This window comes from Labrus bergylta, chromosome 5 (assembly GCF_963930695.1).
Source record: "Labrus bergylta chromosome 5, fLabBer1.1, whole genome shotgun sequence".
Classification (NCBI taxonomy): Eukaryota; Metazoa; Chordata; class Actinopteri; order Labriformes; family Labridae; genus Labrus; species Labrus bergylta.
This window is the reverse complement of record NC_089199.1, coordinates 1,733,703-1,750,288: the sequence shown is the minus strand read 5'-3', so window position 1 is coordinate 1,750,288 and position 16,586 is coordinate 1,733,703. Positions and strand designations below refer to the sequence as shown.

Genomic DNA, 16,586 nt, shown 5'->3' with positions numbered 1-16,586 from the left:
AAGAGACTTGGCTTGCTTCTCTCTCTGGCGATGTTCTACCAATCCAGCTCTCTGCCAACAAGAGACCCCTAGGCTTTGAACAGTCAAGGTCATAGAGGAGGAAATATGAACAACTCCTAAATTTATTTCTGCATACTTGACATCAGTGAAAGAGCCAATGAAAAGCAGTTCTGGCTGTCACAGACAGAGGGAGCCACCACTCACAGTGAGTGCTCCTTGAGAGCCGCTATAAACGAGCAGCAAAGCATGGTGGCTGTGAGATACCCTTGAAGGGTCACAGTTTTGGAAAAGAGGCTCTAATCTTCATTGTTTATTATTTAAATGTCTCTATCTGGCAATTATTTTCAATTTTGCATGGATAGAAGCAGCAACAGCAAATATGATTTTTTTAAATTTTGTAAATTCAGGCAAAAAAACATTTTGTATGCACAAACTCAAAATCTATTTTTTTCATTTTGAGCTGAACTTTTATACCAAAAGTGCTGCTCATAACGTTGGAATTACAACAACATTTATATAGCTCAGCACATAAATGCAGTGAGGCATAGTTCATTGAATTATATTTCAGTTTTGTCCAATGCTCACTCACACACACACACACACACACACACACACACACACACACACACACACACACACACACACACACACATATACACACACTAGTATAAGGACAACCTTGAGTCACGAAACCAGAGTGTATGCTTAGAGAGGAAGCCCTGGAGATGGCAAAGTGTATATCAAATTAGTTCAAGTTCTTGAAGCCCCTTGTTTAATAGAGACCTAAATTTGCAGTCCGTCTTTTTAAAGATCACCACTCCAAATACAAACAGAGTTTTTTTTATCCTCAAATGTCCTTTCAAAGACTTGTGAGAGCGCTCTGAAGGCTTTGCTGGCCATGTAAAGCTGAGTGGTTACGGCTGCTGTGCTGATATCAGTAACGGCAGCTATTTTTAGGACATGTGAAATGTATGTCTAACACACAAGCCATGAGGAAATACGTGTGAGTGCCAGTGAGCACACACCGAGACAAAATCACACAGACCAGAACAATTGAGCAGATTTGGGAGAATGCAGGGAGAAGTGTGAGAAATATATAAATGTATGTGAGGCACATTCAGGGCTGTTTCTCCATCTTTTTCCTCTGGCACTACAGTGGAGTCATGTAAGGTTTATGAGCTGATTCCGAAGATCTATAGGTAACACTTGCTGAGAGAAGACAGACTCTGAAATTAAATTGTTTAATTACCTTTGATACCAAAACACTAATCACATAAAATGTAAATCTAATCTAAGATAATGACATTTAATCAGAGTGGGAAACATCTTTTAAGCATTTTCTTGTCCACTTTGAACCCAGCAGTCTGCCACAGACTCTGTTTTAGAAACAAGTGTGTTGGTATTTCAATATAGAATTGGCCAAACACAAAGCACATGTTTGAAAGCTTAATCCTGAGTGAAATTTAGATCGACTGCTGTGTGTGACAGGAAGTAAATGAACTCTAGCATATTATTTATTGCAATTTTGAGCTTCATGTGCTGTTATGATATCTATTTTGAGCAGCCCTTAATTCTGTTTTGCTACATTTCAGGGAAAATGTTTTACTATGTACATTTGGAAGTTACATTGAATGCAGATATTTTAAATGAAATAGCCATAAATTTAACAAGGTTGAATATTTCAGTCATTCAATTCTAATGTGATAGAAACTCTGCATAATGAGTGTGTATGTATTTAGAGTAAACCTTCAATCATAATTGAATCATAATCATAATATAAAGCTAGATGGTGAGCACTTCTTCATCACATGTTCTAGACTAGCTAATGAATATTTAATGGTTCATGAATGATGGATAAACCAAACAAATTGTTGTATAGTTAATGGGGAATGAACTACTAGTTAGCCATTAGTTAATAGGTAGATAGTGATTGAAGTGAGAAGTGCTCACTATCTACCCATTACTTGGTGGTTACTTAATGGTCAGTTTCCCAAGCGTTTCCCACTAACTATGCAAAATCCATGTACCTTAATGTAAATTGTTACCGTTTAATGTTTGACTGAATCTTGACTGTCCTCATACTTTTGAAATTATATGTAATAATTTAATTACTGAAACCAAATATTGTATTATTGGACTATAGTTGGCACAGCTAACGTTGAGCCTGAGAGGAAGAGGCCTGAGAGAACATTTGAACTCCATTAGGTAAAGGAAATGGCGAGGTGATGGTGAACTAGTGTGTGACCTGTTGGAGTGTGATGAAGTGGACTTGCAGTCTGTGTTTTTTCTCCACCTTGGGGAAATCAAGCGAGGGCAGAGAGCATATGGAAAAACTGAGGACGGAGCAGTCATGGCCAACAAGCAGAAAATTCTCTCATTAGAAAAATCTGCTGATGAAATTAAAACATTTTGATCAGTAACACACACACACACGCACACACACAAACACACAAAGCTCTAAGAGCTAAGTTGCTAACATAACGTTAGCATTAAGAGATGAAAATGACAGAACACCAAACTAGTTTGTACTCAATTCTTTGGTTTATTAGAAATGCTTAAATGATATATAATACAACAGATACAGAGTGGTTTCCCACCACATAAAAACACAAGCGTCCATCTCCAATACACAGTATAAAAATACCTTTAAAAATAGCACCTTTTCTCTGGCAGGTAAACATGCAGTTAAGATCACAAACACAACGCCCCCCAAACAAATATAAAAACACATTATTTACAAAACATTGGCAGAACAATGTGCTTGATTCTTCATATTTAATACAAATGATAAAACTTTACCATTATGTTAGCCAAATATATAGTTGTTCTTGCATAGTTTAAATGAAGAGGAGTGATTTCTAGGCCTCGGCTGCTCTGAAATGAAGTCCTTGTTTTCTGTGTAGACATGTCTAGTTAAAACTTTTTGAAGACTTAAATCTGCTTCTTGACTTTTTAATTTCAATCAAACAAAACAAAGCTGGTCTTAAATTAAAAGCAACAAAACAAGACAATGTCAGTAAAGTAAATTTCTTCTTTAAAGGGTCACTGCGCCTGTTTGTTTGAATCTGAATCTGAATGTGTAAACATTTTTAAGACATTGACTAAAAAGGCTGCTAATAATTGGAGACTATATGCTGAAATTCTAACATGAGGGTTTTTTTTCTATGTTGACAAGCTTACAGTAAGATTATGAGAAGACTTCCCTCAAATTCTCATTATCAAGAAAACCCTTACCGAACACAGAACCCTGTGAACCCTGCACACTTTGCTATTTTACTATTTAGTGCTGATAGTTATACAGTCCGTAAGTTAAAGAATGGGCACAATGATAGAGCACATCATGAAGCAGCAGCCATGCAGTAACCACCAATTTGGTGAGAGGTGTATAGTTTGTGGTATCCGTCAAAAAATGTGCCTTTATATGTAATATTCCCTTCAAGATTAGAGAGGGTCTACTAGTGTTTTCCTTTGCTAACACAGCTATGTGTTGGTAGTTATTATGTGTCAAGGAAGTCAGAGAAGTTCATCTCTCTGAGGGCTGAACTGATTTAACTGATCATCACTTCCAAACAGAGACAAACTTCTATCAGATATTTTGTTCCGGTAATTAGAAGAGTAAAAGGCTCACCATAATGGTATTTACTGAAGGATTATTGCATCAGACTGGAAGGTGTCAGACCATTTGTTCCCTCCCTCTCTGTATGCAGAAGGAAATCTCATTATCTTTGTGCAGCATGAAATGGAAAAAGGTCCTGAAGCACCTTTCTAGGTGTGCAAATGTTTATTATTGCGCAAAAAAGTAATCTTTTAAGTTAATTAACAATATATATTGTTTGTTTTTTTCTTGGGTTTTCTTACATTAAACAAGGAGGCACTTTGGTATCCCTTTGGGCTTTAGTTTGGTCAGGTTTACAGAAACAATAAATAAACAAATGAAAAAAATCTTGATCATAAACATGACAAAATAAATGATCAATAAAATGAGAAAAAAAAAGGCTAAAATTCCTGCGCTGAGGAGGATTTGGCCACAATCACCGTGCTGTCGTCAAGGTACCTGACAACAGATCAGTATTTAGAATGCATACATTCAATACGTAGGAGAGGTTTGTTAGTGTGTGTGTGTTTGTGTTTGTTTGAGTACCTTTGACCTCCCCAAGGCATGCCTCCTCACACTCCTCCAGCTCAAGGAAGCGGTTGTCGTTTCCTTCACAGCCGCTGTAGATGAAAGGCCTGCAGGCCTGAACCTGACTGTTAAAGTACCAGCGCATAGTGTATCGCCCACAGCTGCCTTCCTCCAACGGCAGGAGGCACAGGTCTGCTGGAGCTGTAGAACACACACACACACACACACACACACACACACACACACACACACACACACACACACACACACACACACACACACACACACACACACACAAAAACAGTGAGGGAGAGCACATACAGACTGAAAGGAGGCTCATGCAGTAGAAAAGGAGCAGAGCAGCAACAAGAGCAACAGAGACCCAAAAACAAGCATCCATGACAACTGAATAATAGAATAGAATAGAAATACTTTATTGATCCAAAACGGGGAAATTGTGGAAACTGAGCTCGATCAACACCAAACTTTCTTTTTCAATAAAGGATGCAAAGTTACTCATTAGCACTGATCTCTTCAGTTCTACTCGCATATCGTTAAATTAACAGCAAATGCAGCCTGACACATGCAGGCAGGGCCAAACACCAGGCAGGCAGAAGGGCAGAATTAACCCTTTGTAAATCCCCAAATAGGACAACAACGTGTGAGCTGGTTTACCTTCCCCTGTGACTCTCCTCTTGGACCTGACTGACTTGGGTTTGACTTCTCTCAGAGATGCAACTTTTACTGCTTTCTGACCACCAACTGTTGCTGCTTTCTTAAAGTCAGCACTGGCTGAACTCTTTGCTTCAACTCTGACTGTTTTGTCAGATTTATCTTTGACAGCATCACCTGTCCACACGCACGCACGCACGCACACACGCACACACACGCGCACACACACACACACACACACACACACACACACACACACACACACACACACACACACACACACACACACACACACACACACAGAAACACAGCATTAAACACATCCAATTGAAAGGAAGGAATGAAAACATGTGAAAACAGAGGTTTACAGATCAGATCATATATCTACATCTGCAAAGGACATGGACTGAGGACGGTGTGAGTCTGTATCAGCATGTGTGAGGATGAGTTCATTGCCAACACAGTCTCATGAAGTGGCAAAACGAGCACAAAGAGAAACGCATAAATAACATGAGACACGCTCCTCCAGCACAAATTGGATTATCTGCTGATTTATTAAATCAAATTATGGGTCATGAGCATAAAATTTGAAACGCCATCTTCTGTTCATCATCACACGAAACAGCAAAGTTTGTAGAATGTAAAGCAATTGAATGAATGTCAGGGTCATCATTGTGTGACTTAAATCATTTCGCTAAAGGGGGATCTTGGTATTACAAGATGTGGTTGTCTGTCCATATTTTAGTTTTGCTAATAACACTTCAGTAACATTTTCTACATCAAACCCAAATATACACTGTATGATGGAGCAAAGTACTATGAATAGAAGGCAAAAGGAGAGAACTTTAAACAAGCAAAGAACATGTCAATATAAGAACTTCAAAAAAGAGCTGAATGTATTTAAGGTGGTTCACCTTCAGAACTCAGTGAGTGGTCTAATGGTTTTTGTAAACAGCTTACACTTCTAGGGCAGGCTGTCTGAAAAGTCTGCCCTTTTCATATAATTAATCAATTATTGTGCCTCCATCCTCTTTGGTCGTCAGAGAATCACATTGATTTCAATGTTCTGATTGTACACAAATCATTTGGTCAGACACGTTGTATAAAATAGTTCCTCTCAGGCATAACCCTGCTCTTAAAGGGATACTTCACCCATTTGCATTAATCATTAGAAACCTGGTAGTATTTTTGAATGGTCGTGCATCCCGCCCTCATTTTCCCCTGAGATGGGAAATCTTTGTATTTCAAAGTCTAAAAAGGAGCTTCCAGTGATGCAAAAATCACCATTTTGGTAGTGTCGGTGCTCTCACTGTTTGCCTATGGACACAGACATAGAGTCTGTTTTCTGACAGGAATTTCCAAGATCAATTCTGGAAGAAATCTCTGAATCAGTTGTGTTAACGGCCTTGTGTGTGTTGAAGTAAACATGTCCGTAAACCTGACCTTAGTGGGAGTGGCCTGCGGTGCTGTGCATTCTGGGAGTCGGTGTCTTTCATCCACGAGCCAAAAAGACACTTTCTGCCTTTTCTCGGCCAAGAAGGCTCCAACTTCAAAATTTATTAAACATTTCTACTACATATATGACCCAATGTCAATACAGACTCAAGTTTCAATGGGTGAAGTATCCCTTTAAGGATGCACACTGTTCTGTTGAGAAACATTTCACTACATATGACTTTATTTGTTTGTCTTTCATTAGCTGTACTGCTGTATTTTTTATGTTTGTAATGGCTTTCAGACAATATGATTTTGCCACAAATTTCCCATGGAACCAGATTGTGTTAGGCAATCTGTAGGCAATATGTAGGAAAATGCCATTTCCCTGCATGATAGCATCGACTCAGTCTGAAACACAGTACCATCGCTCTGGTTGGCAGAGGGAGTGAAAAGTAGCAGCTCATCCAGGGGCTCATCGTAGGCCTCGATTGAGTAGATGTGTTCATAGTCCGGGTCGTTGGTGTTCACCACCACACGGAGCTCACGGCCTGAGAGAAGAGCAATGCCACACAAGTCAGAGATCCTTCAAATCAGATGGGGAACAAAAAATGAAATATAAGCAATAACCTAATACTTGAACATGTCTGGATATGCTCAGAGACAAAAAAAATCATATTGGACATAAGCAAAAATGGAGTCCTCTGTTTTCCTGTTGAGAAAACCACCCAGTGTTCAGAGGTCTCCATACACAGCACCACCAAGTTACACCTGTTTGTTAGGCACGGACACAAAGACAGACACACACACACAGAGATCAAGGTGACAGATAGAGCAATGGACAGACACACTCACCCTCCTCACCCTTCAGGGCCACTTGTTGCTCCGCAGCAGGCCGAGCCCTGACCGTGGGCTGGAAGCGACTTACTGGGCCTGAACCTGAGAGAGCCAGATACAAGACAGGGAGAAGCGAACAGGAAAACCGAGGGAGCAGGGACAGGATTCAGGGAGCGAGGGAGACCAGGTAAGTGTTACACAGGAGGGAAAAGAGGGAGAGACCAGAAACAGAAGATACTGGTAGTAAAACCTTCACACACATCAGCCAAAACAACCCCCAAGACACCACAAAAAACATTCCACCATTCCAACATACACACCGGCTAAAAGGATTTACTAAGTTTTTGTAAGACCTTCACAGGGCCATCTTCCAAAAACTGACTGTAATCCTTTAAGGACTCAAGCTGCTGCTGCACGGACTTGTGTCATCAACAACCAGTCCAACATTTTTTGACTTGAATCAGCACTGATTGAAGGAAAGCTCACATTATCTGACTTGTATATTATGAAACATACATATTATCCTTTGGAGAGTAATAAACATACATGAGTTAAATGTTTGTCATGGCCTTGTTTTCATCAACACTGCATATTTATTTACAGCCTGCCACACTCATCACATGCTGCTGCAGCTGCTGCTTCAAAACACTGAGGAAGTCCTGCAGCGATAAAGCGCTAACACATTAGTTCAAACTTGATTCAAACGTGGTGTTTGTCTTTCTCTGAATTCATATACTTAGAATTGTTTATTGTCATTCACTTAGACCGTGAGGGAATTTAAAAATGATCTTTTGATTATAAAAAGAATGTAATATTGCTTCTGTGATTGTAATTAATACAGTGTTACAAATGATATTTCCTCTTTTAGCGCACATAATTAAGGGAAAGCTTTTTCTTGAAGATCAATAAAATATCAAACATGTGCATGGAGTCATATAAAACTGCAAAGTAAAAGTTTTATATGGAACATAACAAAAAATTTTTTTTTTGCAAAGCAAAAACATATTTGAGATTTTCCCAATTTTTGTATTCTTTTTGATTATTTTAAGTCTGAATCAAATTGGGCGGCCATATTTCACATAAATGTTTTAGTGTTCTCAAATAAATCCCGTGGAAAAAGGAATTATTTTAGTGTATAGAGGTTTGAATGATGATGCATTTTAATCATTCAACCCCACACTAATGCGTAACAAGTGCTACTGCACTAAAGCAATTTATATGAGATACTATATATGAGCCTGACTGCACTCAGTACAGACTCTGCAGCAGCATATGTGGTATAGTACAATGCTGTGACTCATGCTCAATCACAGCCCGTCTGTCTCTCTCTCTCTCCTGCTGCAGCTGAGCGGCTCACTCACCTCCACACGCTGAGGATCCGACAGATGGACAGGACGGAAGCAGAGAGAGAGGAGAGAATGAAGGTCAGTTAAAAAAGAGTCATTGCTGTACTTCTCTGCAGCTACTTCTAAATGTTACAGAGTTTAGCTGAGAAGCCCTGACTCACTCGCTGTGATCACCATTTGAAGTTCAACTTGGGGACAACTCTTTTATAAATTAGTAATGCAAGATGCATGAGAGACTCACCACAGTGCTGACTCATCTCTGTGCGCACGTACTCTCTGACCTCATCTTCCTGAATTCAGAATAAAGAGGGGGAAAGGAACACACTTTAAAAAAACAACAACACACGCACATAACTCAAAGCTCGATGTAAGTGTCCTTTAGTGACGCCATCTTCAGATTGAGCCCTGGGGTTGGGATCAGGCACTGACCGTCATGCCTGGCTCTCCTCTGTCTCCCTTAGCTCCATCTGGTCCAAGCTCTCCCTGCAACATGGACATGTTTCAGGACACACAGACCCACAGAGAGGCTGGCAGCACATTTATTCAATAGACTGAGACCGGTTACATTTACTACATGCAAAGTCAAAATAAAAGGTGAAATATGCCATGTACTAACTAACTGATAGAAGTAGAATTCTAAAAGTTATGACTTCCTGTCTGAGTTCTGTATCCTTGGCTCTCTGAGGTACTGTCAAAAGATAAATAGCTACTAAATATTTAACAAGATTTTCAGATGTTTTTGATGGGGGTCCTGAGAGTTTCCTGAACTTAGGGTGTAGTGTCTGTCAAAGATTATTCCCAAGACACAACATGTGACTCGTACCTGTTCTCCTCGCTCCCCTGGGATTCCTGGGACACCACGTGGACCCACCATGGCGGGACCAATTGGACCTCTCTCTCCCTGATGTGTTACAACATACAACTCTTCAGTAGTAGACAATTATAGTGAAACGTTAAACAAGAAAAAGAAAAGGCTCCCTGAGACTGTATAAATCAACTCCGACATAATTTTAGAAAACATAAAGCCAGCAGTTGATGTTGTCCTACATTTCCAATAGAATCTTTAAATGGTATTTTAACTGGTATTTCTGTACAATACTTATCCAATCTCAACTTATAAACACACAATTCCCATGTATGATAATGCAGACATCAATGCTACAGAAAATACTGTTTTTAAGTGCACTAATACAGTTCAGCTACATCTATTCTTTTAGAAACATGAATGTAAATGTAAAATACTAGAATTAATTCAAGTGAGAACCTTAAAAACTAGTTTTTCCGGCATCTGACATCTGAAAATATACTCCTCTGTACAATACATTTTCTTTTTTGTCTTCATTTGTCTTTGTCTCTCTCTAAGCAGAATAGATCCTCAGCCGTCCAGCACCAATGCAAATCTTGCTTTTTGGGGAAAAAACATGCAACTAAGTTGAATCTTGTTTATCTGAGTTTGAAAAAAAGGAGCATCCATCAGACACCGTTGATGTAGCCCTGCTCTCCTGTCACCTGTTTCCTTTATTTACTTGACGATCCAGCAGACAAGCCAGTCATACACATGCTCATCAACCTGCCAATCATCCTGAAGCATCATGAACCAATACCCAGCAATCAAACAGGATGTGTCAGGTGCAGAAGAATAAAGAGAACAAACTGAGGACAGACACTGTATTCTTTTTATATCAGTCTAATATCATACATTAGATGTCAAAACTTCATTGTTTTTGGCCATACCACTGACTGTGGGTATTTTGTGAGCTGTGAATGACACATGAGTTGTTCTTATATGTTATATCCCAGACCTGTCTTACATCATCCTTACATTACTGTATCTAATACTGTTTGTATGTTTGCACATTGTCTGTCTGCTGCCCTTATGTCTGCCTCTCACTTTCTTTCTGTCACTTTTCTCTTGAGAGTTGTTATTGTGTGTATAGTAATTTCTTTTTTATACCTACAGTCTTCTTCACATTCAAATCTGTGTACTGACATATTTGATGTTGCACACATTTGCTTGTATAACAAGTGATTGTAAAATTCATCCTGTCTCATTTTCTCTTTACCACACCAATGAAGAAAGGATAGTCACCTTCTGACCCTGGAGCCCCTCTGGGCCTTTAGCACCAGCTGGTCCCTGCGCTCCAGACAGACCCGGAGCCCCATCCACACCTCTTGGACCAGGAGGACCAGGGACCCCAGAGGGACCCTAAATGAAGCACAGAGACTTTAAGTTATTTATCCCAGGGTTCCTATAGTTCATAGAATGAGCAATATTGTGCTGCTGTCCGTACATTCAATATCATTACATTAGCACTACATTTAAATTACATTAGGCTTCTCACCCTTTCACCTTTCTCTCCCTGAGCTCCTTTAGATCCTGCAACTCCGTCAAAACCACGGTCACCCTGTGCACAAAACAATTAGAACTTGGAAACATTTATTTTCAAAAGGATATATAAAAATGTTATTAAAAAATATACAGCACAGACCTTGGGACCAACTATTCCCTCCTTTCCAGGAGTGCCTGTGGGGCCTGAAGGTCCCAGTTCCCCCTGAAAAACATAGACATCATGGATGTAGAGAAGTCTTTGAGAAGCACACACAAGCTTTTATATGAAAAGATGGTTCCTGGTTCTACCACAGAGACAGCTCATACCTGTTCACCTTTTCTCCCTGGTAGCCCAGGTCGTCCATTAATACCAGAACCCCCCTTAAACACAAACAGTCATATTCATATATTTTGCAAGTGCTTAGAACACAGTACAGAAGAAGAATGAATGTCTGTCAGCACAACACCACCCAGCAGAGTTCAAACATTCATACTGTCTAAAAGTGACTTAATACAACCTTATCTCCTTTGGGTCCATCGCCTCCACAAGCCCCCTTGGGTCCTCGGTCACCCTGGAAACACATTAAATCACTGACGACGGCATATGAAGATGCTTGTCAGTCAAAAGGGGAGACAGCCCACCAACCCTTCATGACAGAGAGTCCATGGTACATGTAGCACCCTGAAGAGCGAGCGGGCGCAGGACTTTCATTTCATTTAAATGCAGAGAACTCTGAGAGGCTGTTGTCTGCTTTTATCTTTAAAGCACACAGTGAACAAGGATAACGTACAGGCAGTTTTCAACACAGTTTTTAGTTTTAGACTTCAAAAGGTGACTTGTAATTCATAACAATTATTCCAGAGTTACAGTAAGACTAATGATAGTTGCACATATATATATATATATATATATATATATATATATATAAAATACTTGTTGTGGTGACAGGCACAAGAAATAACTTTCATACAGAAGACTGGAATACCATCTGTGCATAACTATTGACCCTGCTCTTCTTCAAGTACCCAACATGAATGCACCATGACCACAGCACTAAGCAGAATTTAGCACAGTTACAGTGGCAAGGACTAAACTTCCTTCAAGAGGAAGAAACCTGGAAGAGAACTAGACTCATGTTGAACAGCTTTCTGCAGAGACTGCTGTGCTCTTATCTCATACCTCATCTCAAAATTAGGACAACTGAGCCTCAGACAAAGCTTACTCAAGAAACTGGAAGTAGTACATGTAGAACATACAAGTGAAAAAATAAATTTAAAGCAGTAATTGGAAACCACACACATGGATATTTGGGAACGAGAACTAGAGTAGAGTAGACTGACATCACTTACATCTATGAAGTAAATATGAGGCAGCTGTTAGCTTAGCTTAGCAGAATGACTGAAAACGAGAGCTAACCTAGTTTCTCTAAAACTCACAATGTCTGATAAATGGCATATGTAAAACTATTCTTTTAATTGACCAGTCCACCACTTACTTAAGAACTCGGAAGGGAGGTAAAATGTCTCCAAGATCTTCCACCAAGTCCAGTTCAAGCTTTGACCCCTCAAGAGGAGTTTCGTATCTCACTATTTCTTAAGCAAGATCATTTGAAAGACAACAATGGAGCCTGGAAGTTAGTGGTCCATTCAAGAAAGAGTACAGCACATAACATCCCCCATCAGTGATGTAATCTTATCAAGGTGGTAATGTTATTGATGTCATTCATTTGCTCGACAGCATGGCTCTGAAATTATGTCCCGACTCTTCTGAAACTGAGCGATACAGTGTACTACAGGCCAAGGAAGAAACCCATTACGTTTTCGAGTCACTGACTCTCAAACAATCAGGTATATAACTGCTTTGAATTTGTATTGTTTTGTAAATGTATTCAGATGGCTGCAGATGCTATGCTAACCTGTCTAGCTCTGAGTACAGCTATAATTGCAGAACAGAATCAGTAGTACCTTTTTATGTTACTCACAAAAAAAATCAAATGACTGCAATTCCCAGAATGTTGAATTTTCCATTTTCCATAAAGTTTAAATGTCCCATCCTACGCCTGATGTTTTATTTGAACTCTTTCGGGTATGTCTGTGTCAACGGATGTGTCATATCCGTTGTAGCTATATGCTTGTGTGTCTTTTCTTTTGTACTTATTCTCCTGCTGGCCTAACCTTCCAAAAATAAAGACCCTATACTAATGTAAAAACAAACCAGTCATCCGTCGCAACTCTGAGCCATTGCCCACGTCTTTGATTGATTCAGTGATTTGAAAAAAATTCAAATAAATAAATGAAGTGAGAGAAAATGTCTTTCAGGCTGAGCAAACAAATATTTCCAGGTATTAATCATCAGAATGCTGGAATGAAAGTGAATGTGCTACATGAATATTTATGACACGTTTTGTGTTAATTCTTTTCAATCATATAAATTTCATGCTACTATGGAGTTGTAATAATCACCACCCACCCTTGAAAGGGCTTGAAACCACGCAGAATGAACACGCATCAGTCTCGTGCATAAACACACAAACAATGAAGATACCTTGATTCCTCTCATTCCAGCGATGCCAAGCTCTCCCTTATCCCCCTTCCACCCCTGCAGCCCGTCTTTTCCTGATAAACCCTGAGAAGAAAACATTTCAAAATCCTTCCCCTGTTCTGTCCACGAAAGAGAATAAAAACACATCAAATGTGCAAATGAAAGAACACAGACCGATTCGCCAGGTACTCCTGGTTGTCCGGCTTCACCCTGCAGACAGAAGACAGAATTACAGTGATTAGAGCAGTGAAATGATTACCTTTGCTGTCTACAGACTGAATAATCACAAGGATCATTTATGCTCCATGTTACTAACCTTCTGACCCCCAGGGCCACGGGCACCAGGAAATCCAGTGGACCCTCTTTCTCCTGGTTCTCCCCTCAGACCCTAAAATCAGATACACACAAACAGAAATATGGATATTGATCATTTGTAATATCTATACTGTGACATCGTATCTCTTAACATATCGTTTAAATATCATCTTTTCCTGGATGAGTGATTCATGGTGCAAAAACTAGAACAAAAGATGTACCAGCTCCCCAGTGGGTCCCTCTTGTCCTTTCACCCCTTTTTCTCCCTGCACACCTTTGGGTCCCCGGTCACCCTAAAAAAAGAAAAAGGAGCAAAAGTTAAATCAACAACAAGCAAACCCAGACAGAAGTGGATGCTTTGCTGTAATAAACATGAGGACCCGTCCAGGTGTTCACTGACTGTTTCTCCTTTGGTGCCCTTTTCTCCAGTAGGACCTCCAACCAGCACAGTGTCCCCCTGTGAGAGACAAAACAGCTGCTGAACACCTGGCTAAACCCCAAAGCTAAAACATCAAAGCACAATGTTTCATACAGTTTTAGTTAAGGAAGAAGTTGGGCTTCAGGCCTCTCTGCCAGACAGCCTTCGGGCAGCAGCAGGTGAGGGAATAAGAGAGCAAAAAGATGGAAGGGAAAAAAGATCAGGCTGGATGAACTGGTCAAAACCCACAAATTTCACCCAGGGATGCACTTGCTGCCCTAACCTAACCTAACTGTGGTCATATAAGTGGTTACATGTGTCAGTAATGTTGGGAAATTCTCAAATTCAGGTAGATTTATGAACCAAATCTACTTGTTTAGGTTAAGGATCATGAAAAGATTGCTCCCCTGGTTTTAGAGAGAAATACCTTTCATGCAGAAAGGCAGACGCGCAAACCCTCTACAATGTGCATCTGAAATATGTGACCTGTTATATTAAAGCCTGTTAACACTGAGTGTATTCATATATTCCTACTGCCATCAACAGATTAGATCTCATGAAAGAGCTCGTTCACAAAAAGGCAACATGAATAAATTATATTTTCCGCTTTCTTCATTTTTATTCCCCTGTCGTCTTTACAAACACAAACGAATACACAAGGAGATAGAGAAGGATCAGGAATGGAGCTTAAAATGCACACACACCTTCTCTCCTTTGTCACCTTGCAGCCCTGCGTCTCCCTGAAAAAAAAAAAAAAGATTGAATGCAAAATATTTCATTGAGTAAATTTGATTCACTTCTTTACATGATTGCTCAAGGGACAAAAGCTAGCACGATGTCACATAAAAAATGGAAATTGCACAGGCAGTGTTCACCTTCTCTCCTCGAAGTCCTCGAGTCCCTGGTGGACCCTGATGAACACACACACACACAAACACACACACACCATGCAATATTATATACATCTTTAAACTGGAAGAAGTCAGAGCATTTTTCTACTTTGCACCCATTTCTTTGGGGAGAAAACTAAACTGACTCATCAGGATGTACAGTTTAAATAAAGAGATTGCAAAAGTGGATTGGACTTGAAATGGTTCCTAAACACTGTGATGGAGGACAAGGCTTTTTATGGGTTTTTTCTACAATTTAATGAATACATTTTGTTCTTGTGAAGAACATCTCTTGAATTTAAGATTTATTCATGTGTTTTCCCCTTTATACCTCTGCACAGACCCCGTACTGGTGCATGGAGCCTTTTAAAAGCAAGTTGTTTTCCAGGGTGATGGATTACAAAAGATGACGTAAAAAAATTGCTGCTTACCGATGTCCCTCTCTCCCCATCCAAGCCAGCACGACCCTCTTCTCCCTAAGATGTGAAAGACAGAGAAAGGGAAACAAAGAATACACATATGTAAGGGTCTATCACCAGAAGGCAACATCAGGTTACATTTCAATGATACAGTGATTTCTTACTCTGGGCCCTGAATCTCCTCTCTCTCCTCTGGGACCGGGAACCCCTACACCCACTTCTCCCTGGAAACAGAAATAACAAGTACACCCTTCAAACAGGTCCATCTTAAGTCTCAAGGTAAGGAGCTAGAAATATGTGAAGGCTTGGAGAGTCACCTTGTCACCTTTGACCCCATTGGTGCCAGGAGTGCCCTAGAAAACAAAGTATCAATCATTATGTCATAAATCACACTGGTTTTTGTCCATTTACCACTTTGAAACTATTAAGTAAAGTAAAAGTTTATTTATACAGACAACGGTCACAAAGTGCTTTAAATCGACAAAATCAACATACATATAATAAAAACAGGAATCAAAGAATACTTAATGGACGGGCATTATAAAAGCCTGATATAACCAGGAACAATAATTGGTACAGTAAAACAGTGATCCATGGGTAGACTGGGTCTCAACATCAACGAGACTCAACAGAGTCAGAAACACAAAGTGAGATGGGAACGGATTTCCAGAGGATTGGTGCTATGGACTCAAACACACGATCACCACAAGTCTTAAAATGTGTCTGTGGGACAACTTAGCAACTAATCACAGATTCTCAAACACAAGATCCAAACTCACTGCCGGTCCAAGAGGTCCAGAAGGACCAGGAGGTCCCACGTTGCCTGCTCGGCCTGCAAATCCTTGGAGACCCTGAAAATTAGACCATAATAGTAAAAAAACCCATACAATTAAAGACCGAAATAAACAGTGTTGAGTAATCAGCAAATCCACAGACCCTCTCCCCTGGTGGTCCTGGAGGTCCTGGTTGTCCAGCTTCTCCCCCCGGGCCGGGCTGCCCTGCACCACCTGGCTTCCCCTGCAGCCCAGGAGGACCTGCTGGACCAGGAAGCCCGGGATCTCCCTGGATTAAAGTGACAGTTATATTTTTGAACTGTGGAACATCGGCTTAATCTGATGAGAGTGACTCGACTCACCTTTAAACCCTGAGGCCCATCCCGACCAGGAGGACCAGCAAGTCCGATTCCCTTCTCCCCCTGAAACACACATTTTGACAAAAGTTTCACATGGATCAGGTTTGATATCAGGGAAATGAACCGGTA

The 16,586-nt window shown here is 40.2% G+C and overlaps 1 protein-coding gene across 2 annotated transcripts in view; it reads right to left on the bottom strand.

Annotated features, from left to right (window-relative positions):
• Positions 1-2,519: 2,519 nt before the first annotated feature.
• col7a1 (collagen, type VII, alpha 1) overlaps positions 2,520-16,586 on the bottom strand; it is a 58,809-nt gene continuing 44,742 nt past the window's right edge. Inside the window, exons 93-119 of one of the 2 annotated variants that reach the window (XM_065954525.1) lie at positions 16,461-16,520; positions 16,262-16,387; positions 16,105-16,176; positions 15,643-15,678; positions 15,490-15,549; positions 15,338-15,382; positions 14,892-14,927; positions 14,721-14,756; positions 13,999-14,055; positions 13,820-13,891; positions 13,600-13,671; positions 13,458-13,493; positions 13,287-13,367; positions 11,260-11,313; positions 11,069-11,122; positions 10,902-10,964; positions 10,755-10,817; positions 10,502-10,618; positions 9,236-9,313; positions 8,842-8,895; positions 8,654-8,702; positions 8,428-8,436; positions 7,085-7,168; positions 6,655-6,780; positions 4,799-4,972; positions 4,142-4,324; positions 2,520-4,054 (exon numbers count right to left, since the gene is read on the bottom strand). In XM_065954525.1, the coding sequence (XP_065810597.1) occupies positions 4,032-4,054; positions 4,142-4,324; positions 4,799-4,972; positions 6,655-6,780; positions 7,085-7,168; positions 8,428-8,436; positions 8,654-8,702; positions 8,842-8,895; positions 9,236-9,313; positions 10,502-10,618; positions 10,755-10,817; positions 10,902-10,964; positions 11,069-11,122; positions 11,260-11,313; positions 13,287-13,367; positions 13,458-13,493; positions 13,600-13,671; positions 13,820-13,891; positions 13,999-14,055; positions 14,721-14,756; positions 14,892-14,927; positions 15,338-15,382; positions 15,490-15,549; positions 15,643-15,678; positions 16,105-16,176; positions 16,262-16,387; positions 16,461-16,520 (1,920 nt within the window). In that variant the 3' untranslated portion in view covers positions 2,520-4,031. Of the gene's footprint in view, positions 4,055-4,141; positions 4,325-4,798; positions 4,973-6,654; positions 6,781-7,084; positions 8,437-8,653; positions 8,703-8,841; positions 8,896-9,235; positions 9,314-10,501; positions 10,619-10,754; positions 10,818-10,901; positions 10,965-11,068; positions 11,123-11,259; positions 11,314-13,286; positions 13,368-13,457; positions 13,494-13,599; positions 13,672-13,819; positions 13,892-13,998; positions 14,056-14,720; positions 14,757-14,891; positions 14,928-15,337; positions 15,383-15,489; positions 15,550-15,642; positions 15,679-16,104; positions 16,177-16,261; positions 16,388-16,460; positions 16,521-16,586 lie in introns of those variants that run through there. The other variant, XM_065954524.1, reaches the window with a different exon arrangement.